General features: G+C 53.8%; 1 protein-coding gene across 2 annotated transcripts in view; it reads left to right on the forward strand.

Annotated features, from left to right (window-relative positions):
- Nucleotides 1-27672, forward strand: part of LOXL2 (lysyl oxidase like 2) — an 86543-nt gene that overhangs the window by 48727 nt on the left and 10144 nt on the right. For both annotated transcript variants that reach the window (XM_036888858.2, XM_036888859.2), the window contains 6 exons: nt 5077-5299; nt 8685-8868; nt 15273-15424; nt 20579-20746; nt 22617-22782; nt 26484-26727. In XM_036888858.2, the coding sequence (XP_036744753.1) occupies nt 5077-5299; nt 8685-8868; nt 15273-15424; nt 20579-20746; nt 22617-22782; nt 26484-26727 (1137 nt within the window). The remainder of the gene's footprint in view (nt 1-5076; nt 5300-8684; nt 8869-15272; nt 15425-20578; nt 20747-22616; nt 22783-26483; nt 26728-27672) is intronic.

Genomic DNA, 27672 nt, shown 5'->3' on the forward strand with positions numbered 1-27672 from the left:
TGGGGGAGACCTAGGCCTGAGGGTAGTGGACTCAGGGGTCAGAGCCCACTCCTGCCAGTACCCATAGGTGTGCCCAGGTCTGCCCCAGGGAGAGCTCTCCCCACTGCCTCCTGACCTTCAGACCTGCTCCAGCTCTGCCCGCCCTGGAGGCTAACATCACAGGCCCTATTGCAGGGCTTGCTGTTAAGTCCGGAGCTGGGGCTGGGCTGGCCTGGGGACAGGGTGTCTGCGAGCCTGTGTCAGTGGTTGAAGGCCCCAGAGGGCTTGGAGCTGAGCGAGGGCCGCACCCTGCATGGTCCCTGGATCTGAGGCCTCCAGGACCATCTTCCCTTCTCCCTCTCACCCTGCCTAAGCCTGTCCCTGCTGTTGCTGACATCACACCCCTGAGGCAAGGGAAGTGGCCTTCCAGGGAGGCCCTTCACTCTAGGAAGGAAACTGTTCTCAAAGTAATTCTCTCTGGGGTGGGGTTAGTAATCTCCAAGCATCCACCAGACACAGAAGCAGCTTTGCAGCCTCGGCAATTCACCTGGGAGGCACCCGAGGCCTCTCCACCCTGGCTCCCTCTGCCAACCTCTGGTGGCCACACAGGCCTCAGATACCTCCAAGGACAGGACCGCAGCTCTGCAGCTCCTCATTACAGCCCCTGCAAGTCAGAGGAGCCCAGGGGGTTCCCGCCTGTCCCCTAGCGGCCACTGCACCCACACTCACCTAAGAGTGGAGGCAGGGACTCCCCGCTTTGCTGTGAGCTGATTAATGTGTTGTGGGGTGTGGGGCAGGGCGAGCCATGTGTGTGCCTTGAAGTTATTGACACTGAAGTTTTGGGCCCCCATCCCCTGGGCCAGGAGCATTTTGTAGTCATTTTTTTCTTAAAGCAGAATCCCAATATTGATACTGACTTTTTGATTCAAGCTCACTAAGTGCAGGTTTGGCATCTAATGTTGCATCTTGGGAGTTAGGAAGAGCTCTACCAGTTTGGTTGGTCGGCTGAAACATGGACCAAAAGGTGGCCCACGCTGAGTGACATGGAACTCCTGGTCTCCCTGCTTCCATGGAGAGGAAGGGATTCAAAGGCTTCAGGATGTTCAGGGGCGGTTGTTTATTTTCCTCGGTTCTCGTCCCGGCCGCAACCAAAACTGAAGGGCAGAGACACAGTAGGGAAGCAGAGTAAAAGTTTTATTTAAAGGTATGCACTTAAAGAGAGAGAGTGTGTGGGCGTCCTCAGAGAGGAGGCGCACCCTGAAAGGTTGAGAAAAAGTTTAAGGTTACTCACTTAGAGCGAAAGCATGGGTGTTCTCACACTGAAAAATTGGGGGTTCTGCCTTTTAAGGAATTTTCAGGAATGTGACAAAGGGCTAGGAATGTGGACTTGTAAGTGGTCTCAAGATGTGTATCTTTGATGAGAGACATTGTGTCTCTTCTATTATCAGTCCTCCAGGTAATTCTGAAAAATTATCTCAACCCAAGAAATTTTCTGATCTGGTTCGTCCCCAGGACAGCAGCTTTCCTCTGGGAACATATCAAGATCGCCTGCCCTGCTCCCAAGGGGGGTGAATTACTGTCTGTTTGCTAAAGAATATGTTAAGAATCTTACTTCTTAACTATCTGACTTTTAAAATGCAATCTTAGCTCTAAAATGGAATCTTCCCTGTTTTTACTATGCTGTTTATACCTGGGCTTGTTTGGAAAATTAATCATGCTGCTCGTCTCCTGCCCAGGTGGCAAATTAGTTGATTGGTTGCTGGAGGAGGAGGGAAAAACAGCATATACGTTAAGTTAAAGAATATGCTGGGCCTTTTGGCAGGCCAAAGTAAATCTTACAATGAATGGCAGGATCTACAACGACATGGGCTATGTGCTCGGATACTTTTCTTTATCTGGGGAACATCTGGATATTCCAAGTTACTCCTGGCCCTCAGAGCTTCAGGTGATTAACTCCTTAACAGTTTTTTCTGGCTCCCTAGTTTCATCTGGTTAAGTCTGTGAGCCCCTTTAAGTGGGCTTTACCGGCCTTATTCTCTCTCCACCCTGCTCATATGTATCCTTCTGCCTAACAGGGAGATGGGAATGCTGGAGGGGACTTGTCACTGACGACCTACTCACCCACCCCGGGTGAACACACTTTAACCACTGCTGTGAGGGAGAAATTTGCTGAGAGGAGCACAGGCATCCTTAAGAGCTCCCTGACAGCTTCTGTCTGTAGGCCAGACCTCCTGGTGGGACCTGTTGCAGGCTAGGAAACTAAATGCAGTGGCCGTAACTGGATCCCAGAGTGGAGGGGCCCAGTGACAGGCCTCAACTGCCAGAGACAAGGTGGGCGTGGCAGAGCAAAGCTCCCATCAGAACAGTCTGATTCCTGAACACCTCTGGCATTGAGCTCACCACGGGGCTCCTAGAAGTCAGAGGGATAGAAGCCTGCTACATTCTTCCTTGGTCTGCGTAAGGAGAAAGGTTCTAGGTCAAGAAATCAAAAGTCTAACTTGAATTACAAAATCAGAGAGCTGTGGCCCTCATTCAATTCCCAGACTTGAGTCAATTTACAGACCCAGAACCCCTTAGATGAGGGGGAGGCCGGATCTCTTTGAGGAAGGACCCAGGTACACGGCCAAAACTTTACAGTCCACCATTCTTGCAGCCATCCTCGAAGGGGCCTGTGATCTTTTACCAGATAACTGCATGGGGGGAAGGAAATAACCAGAACTTTTGGGCAGTACTGGACACGGGCTCCAAGCTGACACCTTCAGGAGATGCAAACGTCGCTGTGCCCTCCAGTCAGAACAGGGGGTGTATGCAGGTCAGGCAGGCAGTGGGGTTTCAGCTCAGGTCAGCTCACAGCAGGCCCAGTAGGTCCCTGAGCCCGTTCTGTGGTTACTTCCCAGCTCTGGAATGTGTAATTAGAATAGACATACTCAGTAGCTGGCGGAGTCCCTAAAAAATCTAGGGGAGAGCCTAGGAGGGATTTCTCCTTTTGAGTTGAATCGGTCCAGCTCAGGGTTCTCACTGCTGCCCGGCCATAGGCCTGGACACCCTTCTCACGCAGGCTTCCCACTTGGCCAAGGGCTGTCTCTCAGCTCAACTCACCGTCCAGTCACCAGGCCAAGAGTGGGCCGTCCACCCATCCTCCCCTGCACCCCACAGCCGCACCCCCTGGGGCCTGTCTGGCAGGGGACTGGATCCTGGGGGCGGGGGTGGGCCGCTGGCCTGCAGAGTGTCACCGGGCATTCCTGTGAGCTGAGGCAGGGCTGCCTGGGGGAGGCAGGAGCCGCCCTGTGTCTGCTGCGGGGCTCGCTCTATATTAAGAGCTCAGTACATCTGCTCCTGGGACAGGGTAGTGTTTCTTGAGAGATGGAAACAAAAGGATTTTCCAAGCCAGTGAAATCTGACCGATCCTGTGTAGCTGATATCCCCGGAGGGCTTTCTGTCGCCTGATGCAGGGGGTCCTGGGGAGCAAGCTGTGCCCCCAAGGGTGTTCTCCAGTCTGAGGGCAGTGTCAAGGGGAACAAGCTAGAGGTTGTGTTCCCCAGTGCAGGTGCCGTCCAGGAAGTGGGGAGGGCGGGGCTCCTCGGACTTGCTAACGGTCCGTGCAGTGTCCGTGTAGTTCCCTGCTCTGGGCTGTAGTTGTGTTGAGCGCACAGCCTGAATTTCCCAGGACGGTCTTTTTCTCAAAGATTCTGTGTCACTGCTCCCACAGATTATTACCAGTTGTTATTATAACCAATTGGTGGTTAAGAAAAGACACTGGCAGTATCTGTAGGGTGTTCCTGCCTCTGTGTTCACGTCCCATTCACTCTCAGACGAAGCACAAACTTCCAGTCCTGCTAGACCAGCAGGGACAGGTCTGTGCTTCACCTCCGGGGGCAGCTGGCCGTTGTGCTGTGGGCTCTCTCTGGCATCCCCCTGGGTTCTGGCAGGCAGGGACAAGCACACGGACCCCACAGAGCTGGGACCGCATGAGAGGACAGCGTGGCTTCCCTGCCCTCCTGCTCTTCAAATCCCACATTGGTCAAGGTTCTGTTCAAACCCTTGTCTCCCTTGAAGCCATCCCTCATGCCTGGCCCCTGCGTTTTTCCTTTAACCAGTACAGGTCATGTTCCCGTATGTTAGAAACACTTACATAGCCCTTCCTATGTGCTGGCACTGTTTTAAGTGCTTTACAACTATTAACTCATTTAACTTTATTGACAATCTTGTAAAGTAGATTCCATGGCTACTTCTAATTTGGAGACAGGGAAACTGAGCCTTTCTGTTAACCAGTTCATTACTTATTGGTCAGTTATTATTTTAGAAAACACTTCGAATCACATTGAGTCATATTCTGCCCTCCACAAATATATACAAAAGGGCACTTTACACACGACACAGTCCAAGAGCTTCCCTGGGATGTGGTGGGTGGAGACAGCTTCAGCCTCACTGGTTCCTGGGTGAAGATTTGATGAGTGGTGACTTTCGTTGCCATTACCAGGCACATTATCCTTTGGTTCAGCCAATGGGGTAAAGGACTGTTTTCATTGCTTCTTGTTATATTTACCTTTAGTCTTATAGATCACTAGGAGACAGTTTCACATTCAACTTGTACGGCTCATTGACAAAGGGAAATTAAGGCAGCAAACAACAAACTGTGTTGAAATTATCTGAAGAGATCAGGTGACCAGCTCTCCCAGTTTCCCCATTTGCCTGGGACTGAGGGTTTCCTGGGACCAGAGGTCCTGTCTCTTTTAGACCCCTCTTTGCATTTGTGTTTATAGGCTTTAGTATGACATCACCACACTGAGTTAGTCCCTTCTCTCCTAGAACATAGCTGCTTGGGGGCAGGAGGGCACACCCACCCTTCCAGTCCTGCTGTGCATACCCAGCGTGGCGCCTGGGACAGCCAAGGAGGTCAGTGCCTGCGTGTGCGCATGTGTGCAGAGCCTGACCATGAAGCAGAGCTCAGCTCCAGGAGAGGGACCGTGTCCATCTATCCCACCACCAGATCCTCAGCAGCCAGCCCAGCGGCCGGCCTAGTGCCCGTGCCTAGTTGTGGAAGGTATAAGGCAGGGTGCCATGGTGTCCCAGTCACCTGCCCCCTCACCTCTGCAGGATGTTCGCTGCCCGGAAGAAGCAGCGCTATTGGCCATTCTCCATGGACTGCACAGGCACGGAGGCCCACATCTCCAGCTGCAAGCTGGGCACTCAGGTGTCCCTGGACCCCATGAAGAATGTCACCTGTGAGAATGGGCTGCCGGCTGTGGTGAGTTGTGTGCCTGGCCCTGTCTTCAGCCCTGATGGACCCTCAAGATTCCGGAAAGCTTACAAGCCAGAGGTAAGGATGGGGCAAAAGGTGTGGCCTCTTGTCGCCTGGCCAGGTGGTGGTTAGGAGAGCCCCCAGGAACCCCCAGGGGACAGTGAGGACAGCTGGCCTGGCTCAGACTTTCCTGGAGGGCAAGATGATGGAGGGACACCCATCAGGGCTAGCCTCACCTGGGTATGCCACCTCTGTAATGCGACAAGCAGCTGACCCCTGCCCCAAATCACCAGCCCCTGGCCTGTCCCCTCCACCATTGCTACTTTACTCTGAGCAGACAGATGCCTCCGGAGGACCAATGCCAGGCAGCGGTGAGTGCCCCACCAGTGGCTGCCACAGGTTCCTCGTGCTGTCTGCTGACCCAGTGGTGGCCGGTGGCACCCTGTGCTCTGACAGTTCCTGGGGGAGGAGAGCATCCCAGAATTGTGGGAAATGTGATGTACTTTCCAATGCATGTGAAATCAGCTCCAAATGTTTCCAGACATGGTTTGGCTTATTCAGCAACAGAAAGGATAAAAATTTTAAAAAGCTTTCACCAAGATAGAAAATGAAAACTTGCCATTACCATGTCTATGTCATCTGCACCAGTGAGTCACATTATACATAGGTGAGTCAGTGGCACCTGTGTGTGCCTGTGAGTGCTTGGGGGTGTATTCAAGAGACTCCAGTGCAAATCTGCTCACAAAGACTAACACCCCCATCTCAACCGGCGTGTCTCTTAGAACAAGTCGGCCACGGCAGACTTGACGCGGCCTCTGGAAGAGAGAAAGTGCACCATTCTATCTTTCCTCAAAAAACTTTAAAAGGCTTCTTTGTCCTTCCCTCCTTTTCTCATATATCCATTAGGGGGTCTCTGTGATTTGCATGTTCCAGAAATTGGTGGGTGGGAATAGCATGTGGGAGGAAGCGCGGCAGGAGTAGGACAGGTGGTTGGTCATTTACTGGGGACGATTCCCTGTGCCAGATGAACCCTCAGGGCTTAGTGATCAGTCACCTGGGCAGGCGAGTTCCAAGGCAGCTCTGAGCACCTCAGGGGCAAGAGGCGGGAGAAAGGCTGGGATGGAGGCAGGTGGCACAGCAGCCAGATCCAGGCAGCGGGACAGGGTGACTGCCCGGCCCCAAACCAGGGCAGCTCATTCTGGTCTCCTCCCCTCCCCCAGCCCCGCCCAGCTTTCCCCTCTGCCCTCTCCAATCTCCCTCCCCCATCAACATCTAAAGACCTGCTCTTGGAAAGGGGGGGATGACACTCATCCAATGGGAAAAGGAAACCAGGACAGGGGCCAGATAAACGACACTGGGTGCTCCCCCCAGCACCCGCCCACTACCAAGCTGGGGGTAAGAAAAAGCCTTAAAAGGAGTGAAGTGAGTGCTGTGAGCCCATCATCAAGCAGAGTGCAGGACTCCTTGGCGAGCCCTCCTGGCACTCCTGGCAGACAGCTGGCCCTGCCCCAGTTCCCACAGGGGCCTCCACAGTGCACAGATCCGACCAAATGTCACATGTGTGCAGCCCGGTGACACTGACCCACCAGCACAGTGCCAGGCCCTGCCACCCCTCCATACCCTCACTTGTCCCCTGCACGTGATTGGACAGCCACATCCTCTCTCTAACCACAGCCTGAGCCTTGGAGCTCTCCTCATGTGTCATCCAGAATACCAAGTCCTACTGTTTTGGAATTCCTCTTACTGTGTAGTTTAAAGCAAAGGAATCAAGTTCAAACCAAATTAATTTAAAAAAGAGAGAGAGAGGGAGAGAGCAGCAAGCCTTACATCACATTTTCCTTTGGTCTCTTCCTTCCCTCCCTGGCTGGCTGATTGCGTGGCCACTGCCAGCTGGGGTGAGGCTCTTTGGTGCTCTGCCTCCATTCAGTTTAGTCTGTAGATGGTCCACTCCGTAGGAAGGGGCCCTGGCATGCAGCTGGACAGCTTGGGAAGGGAAATGGGGGAAGGGAGAGGCTGAACTTTCACAGCAAACAGGGGCTGGGGCCAGCAGTTTGTTTATTTTGTTATCTAAGGCTAGAAAAGAGGAGCCTGAAGGTAATGGGCATTTTACACCCACCCCATCCCTCTTTTCTTCTTCTCCGGGCTGCCAAGGTTAGAGAAGTCCCTGTGGTCTATAAATCAGGTGCTGGCAGCACCCCACCCTGCCACAAGGCACAGCTGGGGGGAGAGAGGGATGTGGCTGAGCGGGAACTTCAGCCGGAGGTTGGAGACACAGGTTCTTATTTGGCACCTTGGCCCTATGGGCTGCTGGTGCACACAAGAGCCTGAAATGCATTGCTCCCAACCAGGCCTCCCTGGCTGGCACATCAGTGTGGCGTGAAAGGAGCTGTGAGCCGAGGACTGTCTAGGCCAGAGTAGAGCAATGGCTCAGGTCAGATCCAACATACGTAGAACGGCTACAGTCACCGCTCACTCCCTCTGTGCTGATTCAAATGAATGTCGAACTAACTCAGAGCCTTGAAGCCCTCTGAGTCCCCCACCCCAATGCAGATATGCACACACACACGCACGCACGCACGCACTCTCTGCATGCATGCCCAGTAACTGATGCAAACCAGAGTATGTGGGTAGATGGAGTCAAGTGACCCGGCGCCCATCTTATGAGATGTGATCCAGTAGGGTCAAGATGCTGGTGGTGAGTGGGTCTTTCACCTGTGCAATCAAATAAACCCTGTAAGGTGATTAAGGCTCCCAGGCTGTCATTGAACAATTAGGAGTACACACACTGTGAACCACCCACCCTCTCTGCATAGCTGGTGGGGCTGCACCTTATGAAGAGTTGGACTGATTTGGACTTGGAGTAGAATCCGGGGTGGCAGGAGCAGGAGTGGTGGCTGGGTACCAGCCCAGCTCCAGGACAGATGTCAGTCTTAACCAGTGTGAGGCTTCCCGTTCCCTTGTTAAGTCACAGCCTTCCAGGTTAGGGCCCCTTCCTGCCTCTCCTGTCTCTCAGCTGCATGCAGAGCAGGGTCTTCGCAGTACATCTGTATAGTGACCTGGAGTCTCCCTCAGGGCTCGGCTATAGCAAGATAGAATCACAATCCATCTGGAATGTACAGACTTGGGGGCAGGAGCTTCTTTCTGCAGCTCTAAAGCTTGAGGTTCTGGAGTAAAGGGATGGAAGGAAGTGCTGATGGTAAGGTCCTTGAGCCAAGCATGGGTTGGGGTGAGAAGCTAATGAGGGTCCCCAGGGGTCCAGGACAAAAGCTCCACAAGAGGACAGCAAAAGGAGCTTGCAGTAGAGCTGACAGGCACACGGAGCTCAGTCAGGTCAAGCACGGTTCCAGCTTGCAGCCTGGGTCCCTGGAGTGGAGGGGTGGCCAGGAGAGGAAGGGAGTGGGCAGTGACTGCTTGCCGAACGTGCGTCAGCATCTGTACTCAGCAGCACCACGTGTCTCTGCAGCAACCCCTGGTGCGGTTGAGAGGCGGCGCCAACATCGGAGAGGGCCGCGTGGAGGTGCTCAAGAATGGTGAATGGGGGACCATCTGTGACGACAAGTGGGACCTGGTGTCTGCCAGCGTGGTTTGCAGAGAGCTGGGGTTTGGGAGTGCCAAAGAGGCCATCGCTGGCTCCAGGCTGGGGCAAGGTAAGGAATGGGAGGACATTCTGCGGCCTTTTCAGGGACAGCATGACATGGGGAGCCCAGCCCGGGCTTGTGCTTCCCAAGCTCTTCTTGCTTTGCCTCCTGCATCCGGCAGCTGCTGCGCTGCCAGTGAATCCCTGGCCTCTCAGCAGGCAGTCAGAGCTGGAGGGCCTTAGGGAACACTGAGTTCCCATTTTACAGGTTTGGAAACTGAGGCCCAGAGAAGGGAGTCAGTGACCAAGATGAGACAACATATTAGCAGCCATAAATGCTCTAATGCAGTCTCTCAACCCCTGACTCCCTGCTCCCCACTGGCCCCTGAGAAAGCTAGAACTCACGGGCACCTCCTCCCAGAGAGAGCCTGAGAATTCATCAGGCTGTGGACCACCCCGGGCACAAGAGAATCCCAATGTCTTCTCACTTTTCCGCTCTGGTGCAGCACCGCAGCAATTCCCTCCCTGCCACCAGAGATTGCGAACAGGATGCCCCCCTCCGGATGTCATGAGATGCTAACAAGAAGGGCCTGGTTTTTATTAAGTGTCCTGAACAAATCTTTCATTTGAGCAAAGAACTAAAGTATAGGAGGCTTCTAAGCAGGTTGCCCGTTGAGAGCATGTTGTAAACATGCCATGACAACACAATAGATAGCCTCTCCTCCCGACGAGCCCTGTGAAGACCAATGACCTGGCAAGTCCTGGCCCTTCAGCCGGAGGAGGCTTCCCCCCCAGCAGCCCCTGCAGCCCAGTTAGTTCCCAGCCCTCCCCCAGAGAACTGTGGGCTGAACGAGGGAATCAGTCGCGGCCTGGGAGCTTCCCAGCACCGAACAGACGGGACACGTGGTTGGGAGGGGGTAGAGAGGCAGCAGGGTGGCTGCAGGTGAGGAGCTCAGGTGATCTGGGGCAACAGACTGGGGATTGGAGGCTCGGGAACAAGCCTGAAGTCCCCCGATAGTGGCAGGAAAGACTGAATCCCAAGTCTTCTCACCTGACTGAGTGGGGCTTCTCCTTTTATTCCCACCTTGGCCCAGTCCTGTTCACACTCAGAAGATACCCCTCCCCCCATTCTCTAGTTCCAGCAAACTTCCTGTGCATGTATTGAAGCTGGAGGGTCCGGGGTGGACTTCAGTGCCACATCGTGCCACCTGGCAACCTCACTTATGCCACATGGTAATCCTCCTGCCCTGGTGCTGGGTGGCTCTTCGGGGCTCCCTTCGTCTCGAATATTCCCAGTCCATTTTACAGATCGGCTGATGTGCTGGCGTGTGCTCTCCCAAGGCCTACAGCACAGCAACCACTCATTCCGAGAATAAACAAGGACTGGTGACATGAACTTTCCGTTTATCATGGGTGTGTGCTGTGTGACCTAATTATTTCACTGCCAGAGCAGCCAGTGTTTCCAAGGGCCTGCAGAACTCTGAGAGAAAGACACATTTGGCTTTTTTGATGTTGTCCTTGAAAGGCCCACTGGATGATTTATTACCTTCTGCCATGCAAGGCAGCTCAGCTCGAGTATGCAGAAAGGGAAAAGTCCACATTCACCGTCAAGCCACAGAGCAGACAGCGTCATCCTCAGTCCTGGCTCTGGCTGGTGGACCAAGTGAAGCCCCGCCACAGGGAGGGTAGTGTAAGGGCAATCAGAGGCCCAGTCCCGGCCAAGCTACCTACTTGCTTGGTGACCCTGAACAACCTTTTGGGCTTCAGACTTGTCACTGGACTCACGTCGGACATTCTGTCTGGCTGTAGCCCCCTGTGATTCTCTGATACCTGCTCTTACCACCAGGGTGGATGTTCAGGCAGAGGCAGGTGCTGCAGTCTGTGTTGGGGTCCCCTGCACACATCTGGACTCCAGCCATCAGTTTACATACCCTCCTCTTCCCAAGCCTGAGTGCTGTGTGAGGGGAGGGCCTGCATTGTTTATCTCTGTGTCCTGACTGCTGAGCGTGTGCCCGCTCACAGAGCTCTGGGCATATCCATTTTATGAAGAATGAATGAATGAATTAATGGATGGATGCCTTCCAGTTGCATAAGTAGGGCCAGCTGAGCAAGCACTTGGTAAAGAAATTTCAACAGCTAGATCTGCCCTATCCAGGGGAAATACAATGTGAGCTATATATGTAAGTTTAAATTTTTTAGTAGTCACATAAAAAAAAAAGAAATGAATTAGAAGAAACAGATCAAGTTAATTTTAAATATTTTCCTTAACCCATTATATAAAAAATACTATGATTTCAACATGTTAACAATATAAATACTACTAATGAGAAAGTTCACATTCTGTGTACTAAATCTTTGAATTCCAGGACATGTTTTGTCCTTCACAGCACTTCTCAGTCTGGACTGGCCACACTCCAAGCACTCAGCATGACCAGTGGCTGCATATGGGACAAGGCAGCTCTAGAGCAGTGGCTTTATAACACTTTGGTCTGAAATGCCCAGTCAGAAATACATGTGATGGATCATGTCACACATGTAAAGCTGAAATAGAATTTTCTGGAAACAAGGCTTACCTTTGCAACATGCAAGCCCTATGCTATGTCCTATTTGATTCCACTGAGCTCTGAAAAGTCCCAGTGTCCCTGCAGAGTGAGGTGTGGGTCCAGAGCCCATCGCTGCTCCAAGAGGTTGGTTGGAGGTGGGACAGCACTATGAGGAAGAGCAATTCAGGGGACAGTCCAGTACCCAGGAGTAAGGGGATGCTGGGGGTCAGGATGTAGAGGGTCAGACCCAGGTCAACAAAAGGAGCCTGAAGCCCGCAGGGAATGCTTAGCTGGGTACTCCGGTGACATCTCCCTCCCTGCCTGCCCCCTGCAGAACTGGATGGCGTGGGGAAGGGGGTGAGAAACACTGGTTCTCCCATCTCTGTGCACTGTGGGGTGCCATGAATGTTCATGCTTTAGGAAAGTGGCTCTTCCCCTGGGGGCTCACCCCCAGATGTGTGAGAGAACCACATAAGTTTGCATAAGTTAGGTCAGAATGAGACTAACCAGTTGTTAGGTGGAGGCCACAGTGTGTCGGGCTATAGTGTGGACTGTTCCTCTCTTGTCCAGGCCTATAGCTGGTGACCCAAGAGCAGTCCCTGACCACAGCTTGTGCTGGATCCTGGGATGGGGAATTCACTTTTTCCACAAACACTCACAGTAATGGTTTCTGCTCTCCAGGAGCTCATGTCAGTGGGGAAAGGAAGTAACGCTAACAAAAAAGTGATGGAATTAAGAGGTAACACTGGTCATAGCATTTCCATTTACTGAGTCCCTGGTGTGTTGACATACTTTGTCTCACTCATGCGTCATACGCCCCAACCCTGCAAGATAGATGTGATTGCCTATTACAGCTGAGGAACGTGGAGCTCAGAGAGCTTCCATCTCTTCCCAGGGAGACCCAGGCCCAGTTCAGTCTCAGGCTGATGGCCCAGCTCACTGCCTCCTGTGCAAGAAGGGTAGAAAGCAAATGCCGCAGACGAGGGTGAAGCCGTTCTGAGATGAGGCATGGAGGATAGAGGATTTGAGGTGTTCCTTGAAGGCAGGCCTCTACTTCCATTGGCAGAAAGGAGCAGGTGTTCAGGAGGCAGGAGACAGAGCAGGCAGCCCTCGATGAAGGAGAACTTAGGAGCTTCTGAATGCTCAGCTCCTTCCCAACATGGGGTTTTCTCTTCTTTCCTGACTGAGCTTCAGAAACTTAGCCAGGTCATGCTGTGGGGTCAGGCTGCCTGTTTTGAGTCCCAGATCCCACCAGCCAGTTACTTAGCCTTGGTCCCCAGTTTCCCCATTTTATTGGGTCACTGTGATGGCCAAATGGATTCATATAAGCAGTGTGCCTAGGACAGAACACAGCCCGTGGTGAGTGCTCAGTACATCCGAGGTACCACCCCCCCTGCCACCCTCACCTCCACAGTCATCAAACAAGCCCCTGGTCTAACTGGCTATCCAAGTGCATGGTCGCTGCCCATTTCTGTGCCCACCTTAACCCAGGAGCTGTGGCCCCTGCCTGCTTCACGGGCTCTGTATACTACCTGTATTTTATCACAGCCTTTCCACTCTGAATCCTTGGATTCTTCCAGCTCTATATAGTCACTGATGTGTTTATAAGTTTTATAAAATTCCAAGGTATTAGGAACTTCATCATTAATGAATTTGCAAGGAAATGGAAACCTGGCTCTTACCTACCAACACGGATTGCTCCTACAAGTTAATTTTGGCCTCCATGAGCTTAGATACAAGGGTCTCCAGATACGTCCCCAACAGAGCCAAGGACCCCCCACCTTTGAGCTCCAAAGCACGGGTGGTCACCTCCATCTTTATCAGTTGTTTTATCATCTTTATCAGTCACATTATATCACAGGTCTTCATCTAAGTGTCTGCTTCCCCCAAAACTGTGAGCTCTTCATGGCAGGGCCCTGCCTTATTCATCTGTGAGACCCCAACACCGGCCAGGAGGCTGACATACTACGGGGCTCAGTGGAGTCAACAGCATCCAGGCCGACAGTATCTGTAGCGCCTCCTATTTGCCGGACGCTGGCTGCAAAAGGAACACAGATGTGGCACCTGCTTTCCTGGGGCCTCCAGCCCAGTGGGGAAGCAGACACTGGACAGAGAGCTGCCTGAGAACGTGAAGCCGAGTGCCCATGGGAGGCTTCATGGGGACCCACCCACAGGAGCGTCAGGACGCTTCTCTAAGGAAGCAGCATGCAAGCCAGGTCCTGGAGGGTGAGCAGGAGTAAGCTGGAGAGGAGCGGGGGAAGACACCAGGCCCAGGGAGACACCGGCTCAGCCAGCAGCCAGAGGAGCCGTGTGGCTGCGGTGGGAGGAGCAGGCAGAGCCAAAAGGCTCAGGGGCGGCCAGCTCACACGGGGCCTAGTAGGCCATCTGGGGACTGGGGGTCCCCTTAAGTACAGTGAGAAGCCATCACAGGGGTTTAAGACTGAAGGTGACATGGTTCAATATGCACTTAAAAAGTCTCTTGGGTTGCAGTGTGGCAAGTATTTTGGACGAAGCAAGCGGGACAGGGACTAGAGGCTATTGCATTCTCCCAAATGGGAGATGACAGGATTGTGCAAATGTGGTGGCAGAAAGGAAAAGCACCCCAGTTTGTGCAGAGTGAACAGAATGTGCTGGGGGATTGCTCGTCAGGGATAAAGAGAGGTGGCACCAGAGGGGCCCCTGGGCGCCGGCAGGAGCAAAGCTGTGGGAGGTGCAGCTTCCAGAGAAGGGGAGGGCTGGCGGGGAGCAGGCTGGGCAGACGCCCCTGCTGGCCACGGGAGGAGACACAACAAACCCTGAGAATGCTACGAGAGTTCACGCTGAAGGGGAAGGAAGGGACAGGCCAGAGGGAGGTGTGGGGTCAGGGGAGGGTCAATACAAAGAGGTGATTTCAGTGCGTGTTTGAGTGCTGAGGGATAGGACCCAGCGAGGAGAGGAGGATGGCGAGGGTCAGGAGAGAGGGCAGGGCAAGGAGTCAGTGCAGCCAGAGGCCCCGGGAAGAAGGGGGCTTTGATCCCTCTGCGTGGGCTGGACTCTGGGAGCTGAGCCGACGTGGGTCAGCCTGGGAAACTCGTCCCCCAGCCGTGGGAGCCCCCTGCTCCCGGTGTCTGTGAGAATGGTCTCCCTGCATGCCCCCCAGAGGTCGCCTGTGGGGTGTCTCCCACCCGCTTCCCAGACGCTCCTGCTGCTCATGTTGTCCTTGGCCCCTGGAGGCATGCCTGGGTTGGCCTAGCAGGGAGCCCAGTGCCGGGAGACTGGAGGCAGGGACGGAGAAGAGCCCAGGTCTGTGATCTCCCTGCGGGGTCCCTGAGGTTCCTGTCCCTCCTGCAAGGGTAAGAGCTCTTCTCAGGTGGCCCCTCCACAGCCTTTTTGCTTTCCTGGGCCACACATTGGCGTCCTCCCTTTACTCCTTGTGGGCCCGGGGGTATCTCCCCCACTGCTGTTAGCCCTGGCCTTACTGGACTGTCCTTTGTGATTTTGTAATTTCCCGACACTCTGTCCATGCCTTTATTTTAAAAATCCCTTTTTACTAACTCTTTTCCAATCGCCCAGATTGAATGTGGCATCCGTTTCCTGCAAGGGCCCTGCCTATACAGCAATAGCCACCCTTTCAGATTCATAAACGCATGGGAAGGGAGCTTAGATGTCTTCTAGTTTGATTTCTTTATTTAAGTAAGAAAACCAATACTGAGAGAGGCCGAGTGAGTTGGCCAAGGTCACATAACAGTTTAGCAGCAAATTTTCTATGCTCCTACGGAGAAGTAAACTCTCTTCCCGAGAAGAGCCCTGGGTTGTTGAGCTAGTTATGGGAGGCAGTTAGGAGAGTTTTGAAACTAGGAGAGGCATGTTCTTGTTGTCTGAGACTTTCTTGCCCATTGTAAAAACTTTCCTTCAGAAGCTTTCATAGTGCATGTTAACGTTCCTTCCCCAGGGATAGGACCCATCCACCTCAACGAAATTGAGTGCGCCGGGAATGAGAAGTCCCTCATAGACTGCAAATTCAATGCCGAGTCTCAGGGCTGCAACCATGAGGAAGATGCTGGTGTGAGGTGTAACATCCCTGCCATGGGCTTCCAGAAAAAGGTGAGCAGGCTGGCTACCTCGAGGGGACTGTGTTCTGTGTTGGTCACAGAGACCCCAGAAAGTGTGGACCAGGGGGCCTCCCACTGAAGGTTCCGAACAGGTGGTATTAGGGTGCTCTGATGATGAGCTCTGAGGGGGCTCCGGCTCTGCTGTCAATATTGATGGCATTGTCACCATTGATGGCATTGTCACCTAGCAGTCTTTAAATGTGCCAGACGAGAACCCATATGTATGAGCACCATCGTCCTTAGGGGCAGACATTGGCCTCCGCTTGGTGCCTCACCCTTCCTGTGGCGTGACTGCAGCTCTGTCCTTCCTGTAAGAGACTCAAGGGCAATAGCCCCCATGATGCCCTTGGCCTAGGCCCTTCCTGGGGGCCCAGAGGAACCACACTGACAGCTCTAAGTCACACAGGTGTAAGCACAGTACACACAGGATTTGGGGACAGAAGACTGTATTTTGGTTACCAGAGGAAGAGAACAGGGCACCTTAATAGCTTTGCACCAGAAACACGCCCTCCCCTCCCTGGGATGGGCTCTCTAAAACCTACACTGTGTCTCCTGCTTGGGTGGGCAAACCAACAGGATGAATTCCTCTGCTGGGAGGCCTAGCCAATCCTACAGAAGGGCCAGGAAACCCTAGTTGTTGCTCCCCAGTCCACCACGGATTTGCTCACGTCGTGTGCACCATCTGGCCCAGGGCTGGCACACTGGAAGAGCTTGAGGGCTTATTTAAAAATGAGCCAATGTGGACACATCAGAATGAGTTCCCCAGTCAGACTCCTGCTCTGACAGCGGTTCTTGACCTTGACGCGCTGGCCAAAGGCACTACTGAGCTGCTCAGCCACAACACGTCTCGTGCAGTTACTGCCCAACAGGCCACAGATGTGAGCCCAGCAGTGCACAGCCAAGCTGTGCGTTTGCTGTGGGTGAGCAGGGAGAGGGGCCCCGCGGCTGCAGGGAAGGCTCGCCATCTCTGATTGCCCAGCGGCGTTCCCAGCTAGCCATAGCAGAGCTGTAAAAGGTGACGCGCATGAGTCCCAGGGTGGTCCCAGGCACCATTCACTCCGGGCAGATTGGAGTCGGGTGGAATGGGGTTTTCAACCCAAATGAAAGACCTCAGCCAGACAAAGTGAAGTCTTCCTCAAGTGTTTTATCAGTAGAGCTGGGCCAGGCCGTGTGCCTGGGGATGCCAAGGGAGGCACCATGCCCCCAGCACAGACAGCCCTCAGCCTTCCAGGGGCCTTGCAGACTCCCAGGGCTGACCCCCAGCGCAGGCATCAGCGTGGCAGAGACTTACACCCGGGGCTCCTGCTGGCTGGCCTTGGGGGGACTAGGGAGCGTTCCTGTAAAAGAACCTCCTGGGGCTGCCCCCGCCTCACCACTGCTGTGGGCCAGGCTTCCACGTGGCCTGGCCTGGGGCTCCCAAGGGTGCTGGCAACGGCACTGGACAGAACAGTCCCTAGTTTTGTCACTCTGTCAGTCTGCTCGGGCTGCCCTAACAAAATGACACAGACTTTCTCACAGTTTGGGGTGCTGGAAGTCCAAGATCAAGGTGCTGGAGGGTTGCTTTCTCCCTGTGCCCTCACGTGGCCTACCTTCTGTGCACACATCCCTGGTGCCTCTCTCTCTCCGTATATAGACTGCAATCCTATTGGCTCAGGGTTGACCCTTAGGCGTCATTTAACCTTAAGGACCTCCTGAAGTACAGTCTCACTGGTGAAAATTCTGCCATGCCCCAGTTCATGACAACAGCTCACTGAGTCATTAATTAATCTCTTCGAGGCTTCCGTCTCCTCCTCTGAAAATAAGGAGCTGAGAGAGACGGTTCCTAGTTTCCATTCCACCCCCGTCACGGGCTCACTTGGAAACAGACTTCTCTGTTAAATGGCGGGAAGGCCTCAGGCTCGGACTGGGTGGTCAGTCTGCCCAGGCCCAACAAAGCTCATGTCTTTCACTGGGGGAGAGGTGCCAAGACAAGGGTCCAAGGGGATGGAAGGTGGGTTTCCCAGGTCAGCTAACCTTCCCAGGGGCTTCAGCCCCCTTGCTGGCCTCCTGCTCACCTCTGAACTGAGGGTCTGGCCTGGCCTGGCAACAGGACCAAGGCCATGTGTGGAATGTATGTTGGAAAGTGCCTGGGTTGTGCACCTCGCTTCCTGTCCCCTCATCTCCAAAAATAGGTGTGGGACAGGCCAACCACTTTATCAAAACAAAGTGCAGCCCTCCAGCGGGCTAGAGGAACTTTGCTTCCCATTCATGCTCAGAAGAATTTAGCTGCCTGCACATCACTGCCTCTTCCGGACCCCATATTGCTGCCTTCAAGAACCAAAGGAAAAGGAAGAAGGAAATGCCTGGGTTGTTTTAAGAAAATTTCAGCAGGACGACCTCCCCTGGCATCCGCACTGGGTGATGAGGTGGAGAGGGTGAGGGCCAGAGGCTCCTGGCTCCACCAAGGCCTCTTGGGCTTCCCTGGATGCTAGTGATGTCAGAGCACCTTCAGCTGGCCAGCCAGGCAATTTCCAGGTGCCCAGGAAGGGCCCCTGTGAATGGGAACCGTGTCCTGGCCTATGTTAGAACTTCACGGCGGGCCTCTCTTGCACCCTCCAGTCTTCTCTAGAAAACAGGAAAAGGCCCCAGTGCATCTTGAAGTGCCTGGATTCCTTTAGAGCAGTGCAGCCATGGCCCCACACACAGGCTTTTCAGACCTGGCCGGCCTTGGAGAGCCACAGCAGGTGCTTGGAGCCTCCGGAAGTGTTTCCGGGAGAGGCCTCAGCTCGCCACCTGCCACCACAGGGTCAGCGTGCTCCATGCTCCTCAGCCAGAGCCTCTGAGACTCCTGTGGGCTTCAGGAGGTAGGGCAGGGACACTGCCACATGGCCAGTCAGCTCTGGGGAGGGCTGCATAGGCAGAGGTGGGTAAGGGAGAGGGCCCTGCACCCTCCCAAAGGAAGCCTTAGAGTTAGAAGCCTTCACATGGAGTCTTACACTTGGGAGCCCCACAGCCCTAGGTAGCAGGAAAGAGTGTAAATGGGGCTGCCTCCAGCCCCACCTTTCATTGACCTACGGGTGACCAAATGAAGTGTTTGGGGAGGCCACAGCTGGGGAGTGGGGAGAGGGGGGAGGGATCCCTCTGTGCCCGGGGCAGTCAGTGAGGCAGGGTGCAGTCCATGGGAACTCAGAAACAATAATAAACTCAATTAAACTGCTGCTCTTCATGCCTTGGCTTCCACCTTCCCAGGGTGCACCTCCTGTGCCCACCTTCAGCTCTGAGAGGCTTGGTAGTGGGAGCCAGGAGTCTATGCCCAGGGGAAGGGGAGAGGATCTGAACCCCCCAAAGAAGGGAAGCTTACTTCACGCTCCCCAAGTCGGGGCTCAGGGTGTTAGCAGGCTCACCCTCAGGCCCGGGTGCAAGGCCTGCAGTCTCTGTCACAGCTCCTGCTTGCTATCTGCTTGGTCAGTGTCCTCAGGCCTTGAGCCAGGAGTCTGGAAACTCGGGGGACCAGGAGAGTGAGGAGGGGGTGTGACTTGGGGCTGGCAGACTGCTTCTTGCTCAGAGGCCACCTGAGGTGGTTTCACGAGGCACTAAACTACATGCCTTAGTGAGTGTCCTAAGCCTCCTCAGGGGTCAGTGTGCCCCCAGTGGACTGAATGCCTCAGAACACCAGGCCCAGAGAGGTGTACACTGTATCTTGGCTGCCCTTGGCTTGAGTGTTTGCTGCCTGACCTCACTGACCCTTCCAGCCCCTAAGTCCATAGAGTTTGTGCTGTTGCTAAGGCCTAAACGGCCCAGTGTGCTGAGGATTCCCAGAGGTGTCTTGCCTTATCCCAAAGGAATGACTTGCTAGGCATGGGAAGGGAGGAGGGTGAGGTGTTTGGATTAAGGGATGCATTTTCAGAAACCTTCCCCAAACTCCAGATCTCCCAGTTTGAGGTCAGATAAGTTGTCCCATGCTTTTATGCTGTAAGACTAACCATGCATTCATTCATTCCAAAAATGGTGTGGAGTACCTAACATTTGTGAGGTGGTATCTTAGATATTAATCACACAGGAAACCACACCAACGCACCTCTGCCTGGGAGCTTATATTCCAGTACAGGAGACAGGTGTGCAACAGATTGTTAAATTAGCTTAATTATAATTGTCATAAAGGCTAAGAAAGAGACATCTAGGGAACAATGGAGTGTCTATGTAGGCACCGACTGCAATGGGAGGGAAGTGTCATTGCGCGTGGAATTGGGAAGATGGACAGGGATCAGGCAGGCCAAAGGGCACCAGTGGGCTTTGATGGGAGATGTGTGGCTTACGGGTGACATGGTCAGAAAAGCTAGTAGTCATGGAAACTGAGCAAAGGCCCATGTGCCAAGAGGTGGGACACCAAGGATGAGAAAGACGTGCAGTGAGGCTGGAGAGGGGATGGGCGGAGCAAGGGGAAGCCGGGGCATGTTCTAAGGAGGGGTGACAGGTGACAGCCTAAAATATTTACCACCTGGCCCTTTAGAGAAGTTTGCTGCCCCTGGAAAGGATGGCAGTGCCTCCAGCTGAGACAGGGAACAGGTGGAGACAGAGCACAGGCTCGGTGGAGAAAGAAAGGATGACAGGTTTCAGTCTGGGGTCTCCACGGTGCCAAGTGGAACTGTCAAATAGGCAGGTGGTGCTCAGAGTCTCAGAGGAGACTTCTAGGTGGAGAGGACATTGTGGGGTAGGGCCCGGGGGCCCAGGGAGGAGATGAGATCAGGAGCTGGAACCAGCTGAGCAGAGGGTCTAGGAGGAGGAAGGGTCCCAGGAAGGAGCCTCGGGGGATTCTGACATTTTAAGGCCCCTTGACACCTCTTCCCAAGAGTCTGACTCTAGGAGCAGCCCTGCTGGTAGCCTCCTGGGGTCATCAGGGGGCAGGGGCAGATTCTGCTAGGGCAACAGTGGGGTCAGTAGGGTTCAGAAGCATAGGCTTCTGGGGCCCAGGATGCCTGTGGGTGGGGCCCGAACACATGAGGCCATGGGGCACAATGCCGGCACACTGTAGGCTCTTGCCATGCTGTTGAAGCTGACTGTGAGCAGGCAGGACGCCCTGGCCTGGGGAACGGGGACAGATGGCAATATGGTGTGGCAGCTTCCCTCCATGCCCTCCTGGTGACCATGCCCTCCTTTCTGTCCACAGCTGCGCCTGAACGGGGGCCGAAACCCCTACGAGGGCCGGGTGGAGGTGCTGGTGGAGAGGAACGGGTCCCTCGTGTGGGGGACCGTGTGTGGCGAGAACTGGGGCATTGTGGAGGCCATGGTGGTCTGCCGGCAGCTGGGCCTGGGGTTCGCCAGCAACGCCTTCCAGGTGAGAGGTCCGGCCTCAGGGCCCTCCATCCAGTCTGATCCCGTCCATCTCCAGTCAGCCCCTTCTCGCATGACCTTCCCCAGCTTCCCAGAGGTGCGGAGTGAAAGGCCCTGGCCAGGGGGGCAGGCACCGTCCTGGTCTCAGTCTGCTCTTCCCAGCCCTGAGGCCTCGGGCAGGTCATGCCCCCTCTGGCTTGTGTCCCACGACAGAGTAAGGGCTGGACTCGCTTTCCAGGGTCCACGCAGCTCTGCATGCTGGGATTCACGCCAGCTGAGCCCAGGGCTGGCCCCAGGGCATCCCAATGTGTTCATACAGAGGGAAGCCACGCAGTTTCCCGGGACAGTGGTGTCCTCCCTGCCCAAGGCTCAACACCTTAGCTCACTCCCTTGGGGTGCTCTGGCTGGCTGCCCGGCTGGTGTCCATTCCCACGCCTCCTCTCCCCAGAACCTCCTCACTGCCATGCCTCATCCTGGGCCCTTGTCGCATCAGTTGCACCTGCCTCCCTTCCTCAGAGACACTCAGCCAAGTCAGCGCAGCTCCTGCCCCGACCGAAAGGCAGCAGAGGAAAGACAAGAAAGCACTTTGGCTTCCCAAATCTCCACCTTTGAACCCTATTCTGTGAGGGCACCTTGTCAAAAAGAGGCTGGGGAGGAGGAGCAGGAGAGAGGAGGCCCAGGGTCTGCCCCCGGCTGCACCCCCGCCAGCCTGCTGCATAATGATCTGGGGCAAAGCAGCCACCATCCCGTGCCTCAGTTTCCCTCCCTGTGTATAGTCCCAGGTCCTCGGAATCTGGGCTCTAAACACTTTCCTTAAGCTTCTCACAGAATAGGAAAATGGCTGGAGCCCCTCGTCATGCTGTGCCAACCCTGACTCAGCTCCTGTGCCCGGGTGGACCTGCTTGGGGTGGGGGTTTCTTAGGGAGAGACACGGGACAACTCTGGCAGCCTCCCCGAGCCTGACTGCCTACTGCAGGCGGGCCAGGTCCAGGGCAGGTGCTGGGTCCTGAGCAGATGCTGCCCTGGGACTCCTCATACCAGCATCCAGGCATCCAGGAGGGACAGGCCTCTGATTCTGCCGCCCATGGCCTTTGGGAGCCAGGCTTCCCAGGGCCATGTAGTGTCTCTGCTTATACTGCTTATGACAAGCAGGTGCTCTCTAGCTCTCCAAGGAGAGTGGAGAAACTGTGCTTACTGGCAGAATAGTACTATCTGTCCCCTGTCAGCTCACTCCTAAGACATCTAGGCCTTGGCTGAGGTCCTGAAATGGGCATGGACCTGACATCAGTCCCAGGTCCACCACTGATTACAAGCCCTGTCCCTTCTCTACGACCCAGTTCTCTCTCAAGAGGAGGAGGGGATGGAAGGTCAGGTTCTCCAGAGAAACAGAACCAGTAGGATGCATGAATATCAAATTGTTGAACATATGTGCATAGATTTCTTCTCTCCTGCTGATTCTGATCAACTGGTAGTCCCTTCCTGGTGTGCTGTGTTGAGAAGGGTTCTGAGAGCGTATCAATCTTAAAGGGTGCTATGATTGATTAGTAATGTCTGCCCTGGGCTCAGGGTGAAGGAGTGCATAGTTTATCAGTTGCAAGGACCTGCTATTCCTGACACACAGCACTGAACAGTTATATGACCAAAATCTCAGCTATGCTTTCCCAAGGGGGAGAGTGGCAGAATCCAAACATCATTAACTCTGCCACCGACAAATGGCATGAATTGGGTAAGTGACTTTTTGTGCCTCGGCTGTCTCCATCTGAAAAATGGGATCATAAAGCCTTGGAATTTTTGTGATGCTGAGAGTTGATAGAATACGATAAAGTGGCAATTCAAGGTGACATACCAGCCATTTCTTTCGTTGATTCGTCCAGGAGACCTGGTATTGGCATGGGAACATCTACACCAACAAAGTGGTCATGAGTGGTGTGAAGTGCTCGGGAACGGAGCTGTCCCTGGCACACTGCCGGCACGACGGGGAGGACGTGGCCTGTCCCCAGGGCGCGGTGCAGTACGGGGCCGGAGTCGCCTGCTCAGAAAGTGAGAGTTCCTGGGGGTCACATCCCACCCTCCCACCCTCCTGCCAGGCTCCAGGCTGCTCCTGGAAGCAGGTTATTGACGTCCCAGTGGCTATTCCTGGTGAGGTTCTGGGGCCTCTTCCGTGAGCCAGCCAAGAGAGGAAGCAGAGATGAATTTTTGTTAAGTGGTTAGAGTGAGGACAGGAGGAACTCCCTCCTCCACCTGCCACCTGGAGCACTGCCCGGTGATGGAGTGGAAGGGAAAGCAGGAGGGAGGGACTTGGGAGCCTGGGAGCCAGGCTCTCAAATCTCTAAGTGACCTTGGGTGAAGCATGTAACTGAGAACTGATGTTCGTACCTGTTGATGAGGAAGATAACACCTTCCTCAGAGGAGGTTTCTGAGGTTAGTGAAACATGGGACACATGCCAGGTGCCAGCATGCATCAGTGTCAGCCTGCTCCTTTCCTGCTTTCACACCCTGGGGGCCATTTAGCTTCCTGGTGACTCCCTGGGGGTCCTAGAGAAATTGAAAATATGGAAGAGGAAACCCCTGCCAGGATTTAGAATGACCCAGCTCCCCCGAGAGAGAGGACTGGCAGACAGCCTTGGGGCCTGCTGGGCCCCACTCCTGGCCTTGTAAAACCACACAGCCTTCTCCCTCGTGAGTCCGGGAGGTGGGACAGGCCCAGGATCTGGCTGGAGAACTTGAGACCAGACCCACCTGCCACTTACTGGCTGATCTTGGCAAAGTTAGTTAACCACTAGGATCTACAGTTGTTGATTTTCCTAGAAACTGGAATTGAATGTGATGATGAATATATGCAAGTGCTTAATCAACAGGGATGCGCTGTCATTTACCATCAAGGAGCACGAGGGAGAAGATGAAACCTGAGCTCAGTCAGTTTGATTCTCCCATGAACCCGTGTAAGGCAGCCTCCCCTCCAGTGTGAGTCTCTCTGGGCAGCTGTCCTAAGCTACTGCACCCTGTCTGAGAGGAGGGAACACGACCTTACCAGCCCCCCAAGGGAAGCGCATTCAAACAGAGAGAAGCAGTCAGGGACCATTTCTTTGCCTATTAGTTTATTTATATTTGTAATATACCATCTTTCTCAAGGGGAAATGAAGATAATACAAAAAGAATTCAAGGTACCATGACATAAAAGCAGATGAACGAAAAGTGGGTGTTGGAAAAATGTAGCAGCTCAAAATGGAACCAAGAGGAAGGTTAATAAAAATTATATACTATAGAGCCTATGCATTTACTATGGGGTGATTATAAATTTCACCCTGAGCTTCCTGGCAGCAAAGGAAAGAGGGAAACCTGGTCATTTGTATTCATGAAATAGAAACAAACCCAGGTGCCAAGAGAAGCCCACTGCTCTAGGTACTGAGGTCAAAGGGGATTTCTCATTATGAGGGTGGAAGTCACCACATCCCATATGGCAGCCCAAAAGTGAGTTTCATGGGGCCATTGCTCAGAGAACCCCTCCGGTTAGACTGAGGGCATCACTCAGAGCGTGTCTGCAGGAGGGGTGAGAGCCGTTTGGGCCGGCATCACAGTTCCCGGCTGATCTGGCTTACCGGGGCTCAGAGTGCTCAGAGAGGGAAGCCATCTCCTTCAGGCGGCCCTTCGTGATGGCCGTTTCTCAGCCAGCCCGTTACACCCGCAGTCTGCGCGTCCTCCTTCATCTCTCTTTTCTCCTCACCCCTCCATGTTCAGTCCATTTCAGTTTTTACCTTTCCACGTTTTCTTAGTTCCCTCTACCTACTTCTACCCACTGTCACCGCCGATGACATTTCCTACTGTGTTACTTCTCCCTGGGACCCCCACGGCCACTGCGCCCCTCCCTGGAGCCAAGTCAACGCTGGTCTCCCACTCACCCCTCCCTCCTTCTCAGCCTCGTCCAAGCTGCCTGCAGCATGTCAGTGACTGCGGGACCTTGCACAAGGCACGTGCGGCCCACGCCCACTCCTCCGCAGTGTCGCGACCACACGGGCTTTGGTCCCGCACACCTCGGGCCTGGCAGGTACTGCTGTGCTGGCCGTACAGCTCTGCCTTGCTTAGCACTGTCCAGAGAGCTAGTACAGCAATCATAAGGCATGGCGGATGGGGGGGTGAATGCAGACCTCAGGTGAATTCTGCTAGGTGTCCTGGATGTTAGGGAGGCCAAGGCCTCATTGCACGGCAGGTGCCAAGGATGTAGCTTCCAGGCGACCAGCTGAGCGCAGCCCACGTTATGTTGATTCCCGAGCTGGAGGTAGGGCTGCCTCCTCTCAGAAGGAGGAGGACCTGATGGAGACCCCCTTGGTCAGCTCAGAGGTAAGAAGGGGTCTGTCACCTCATACAGACAATGGCTGAGAGACTCACGACACCCCCCAATAAAGGTGCGCCCAGAACACTCAGTGCCCACAGTGCTGCCTCCTGGCGTGTGCCCAGCCAGAAGAAATATTGCTCAGCAAACGGCAGCCTTCAGATTTACGACTTCCGCTCCCTACCCCATCCCCTCGGTGTGCCCCTTCCACTGCCTTCCGTTCCACACCCGATCCCCGCAGCGGGATTTGCTCTCTAGAGGCTGAAACAGGCAGGGAGCGTGCCATGCTCCGGGGAACCCGAGGGGAGCAAAGCGCGCAGAGCACCCACTTCGGATATTTACAACTTGTCAGAAAATAAAAGATGGGTGGATCTTGTAAATAATTCATTTGCAGCATTTTTGTGGATTGACATGTACTTAGAAATGTTCAACAGAATCTCTTACAGGGAAATGTACAGTTAATTCTTTATAAAGAAGCTAAACCTCCTAATACAGTTGTTTAGTAAACATAGATTGTAGCCATTGGTGATAGTTTTCAGCACATGCTATGTACAATGTGCTAATTGAGTGAATCAACTTTGTTTTAAAAGAGGCACCTGGGGCCAAACACAGAGCAATAGTGTGTGGAAACTGGAAGAGCCCGTTAAAAAGGCAATACACGTTAGGATTTGGCGATATGTATCAGAGCCTAAGAATTGCAGGACTCCCTCCCAGCAGTTTCACTTACAGAAATATATTCTAAAGAAATCACTAAAGTTACATACATAGAATAGTACAGGATGTTTATCACAGCTTTTATCTTAAACTGTGAAAAATTCCAAGCAACCAATGTATCTAAAAATACGGGATAGGATTATGAATTAAATATTATGTAGCCAAGAAATGAATGTTGTAAAGGATATTTATTAACAAAGAAATTGTCAAAATGTATTATAAAGGAAACAGTTTTAGCAGACTATAAATCTACACAAGATACTCCAACACATGTTGGATAATACATTGTATCATTCATTCCCAGAAGACTCTGACCAAGGCATTTACAGTGTTCTCTCTCAGAACAGCACAATCCCATCATTATTGTTTGCTTTTATTATGGAAAATCTCAAGCCACTCAAAGTAGAGAGAATAATATAATGAGCCCTCATATACCCATCACCCAGAATGCACAATTGTCAGCATCTTGCCTGTCTACTGATAACTACAGAGATGCGCAAGAGGACCCTCAGAGAAGGGGCAGAGGAAATGGGGGCTGTTCTTTAAGGAAAGGGACCTTGCAAGGGGAGACCATAAGCCAGTTTCAGAAGTGCTGGGCAGGGACAGGGGTTGTTCCAGCCCAGGAATCGGAAGTAAAGCTCTTGGGAAGGAGTGAGGATCCCTTGTCTCGTGTGACCACCGCGTCTGCCCTCCGCAGCTGCCCCCGACCTGGTTCTCAACGCGGAGATCGTCCAGCAGAGCACCTACCTGGAGGACCGGCCCATGTTCATGCTGCAGTGCGCCATGGAGGAGAACTGCCTCTCGGCCTCGGCCGCCCAGACTAACCCCACCACGGGCTATCGGCGCCTCCTGCGCTTCTCCTCCCAGATCCACAACAACGGCCAGTCCGACTTCCGGCCCAAGAATGGCCGCCATGCGTGGATCTGGCATGACTGCCATAGGTAAGCCCTCCCTCCTATCGCCACCAGGCCCCAGATGAGACTCAGAATCACAGGGTCACTCAGAGACGAGAGACTGCGTGGTCCAAGGGGGCAGGATTTTCCTAAGTTGGAGGGAGTCAGGTCTGCCACACTAGCCCTCCTCATTTACTGAAGCTACTCTCCGATCCCTGTTGCCTGGCCCACCTCCTCTTCCCCAGTGCTTTCTCCTTCTTGCCTCTAACGTCAGGAAACAAACTTTGTTGTCAGTACTCAGGGCCCCTTCGTGGACCTCCCATCAGTGGTCAAGCGTCTACAGCCTGGCTACAGTGTATTACATTCTGCAAGGTGTGCGGGTCCTGCAATTGTTGGACACTGAATTCATTTAGAAATCTATTTAAATACCAGCATATGTTAGAAATATCTCTAGGAAGACAGTGGTTGTGGTGACAAGAGTTCTAGGCCCGGAGTCACGAGACCTGGTCTCTCAACCCAACTGTGCCTCTAACCAGCTGCGTGACGTCAGGCCAGCTGGGCCACATCACCCGGGACCTCTGATGTCCCTGCCAGCCCTCAGTCTCAGGATCTGATCCCAGTGCTATAAATCTGGACAAGAACAGAGTGAAATCCTAGAGCCAGTCCTAGTTGGAGCCAACAGAAGTCACCCCATCCATCTCCCTGCCTTTCCTTCTTTTTCCCCTTTACCTCGATTCTTATTCTAACCCAGAACACACCGCTCCAGCATGTTCAGGTTCCCCTGCTGAGACCTGAGCTGGGCAGCTGGGGGGAGCAAAAGCGAGCACCCTTTTGAAAATGAAGTGGGGAGGCCCCGCCATCTACCGTGAGAACAGTGCCCCTGTGGGCCCGCGGACTCTGGCCCGGTGAACGGCCTTCTCTGCTCTCAGAATCCCACCTGTACAACAGCTTCTGCGCTGGGCCGCTGCCTCTCCAGGACAGGTCTGTGGGCCG

This window comes from Manis pentadactyla, chromosome 1 (genome assembly GCF_030020395.1).
Source record: "Manis pentadactyla isolate mManPen7 chromosome 1, mManPen7.hap1, whole genome shotgun sequence".
Classification (NCBI taxonomy): domain Eukaryota; kingdom Metazoa; phylum Chordata; class Mammalia; order Pholidota; family Manidae; genus Manis; species Manis pentadactyla.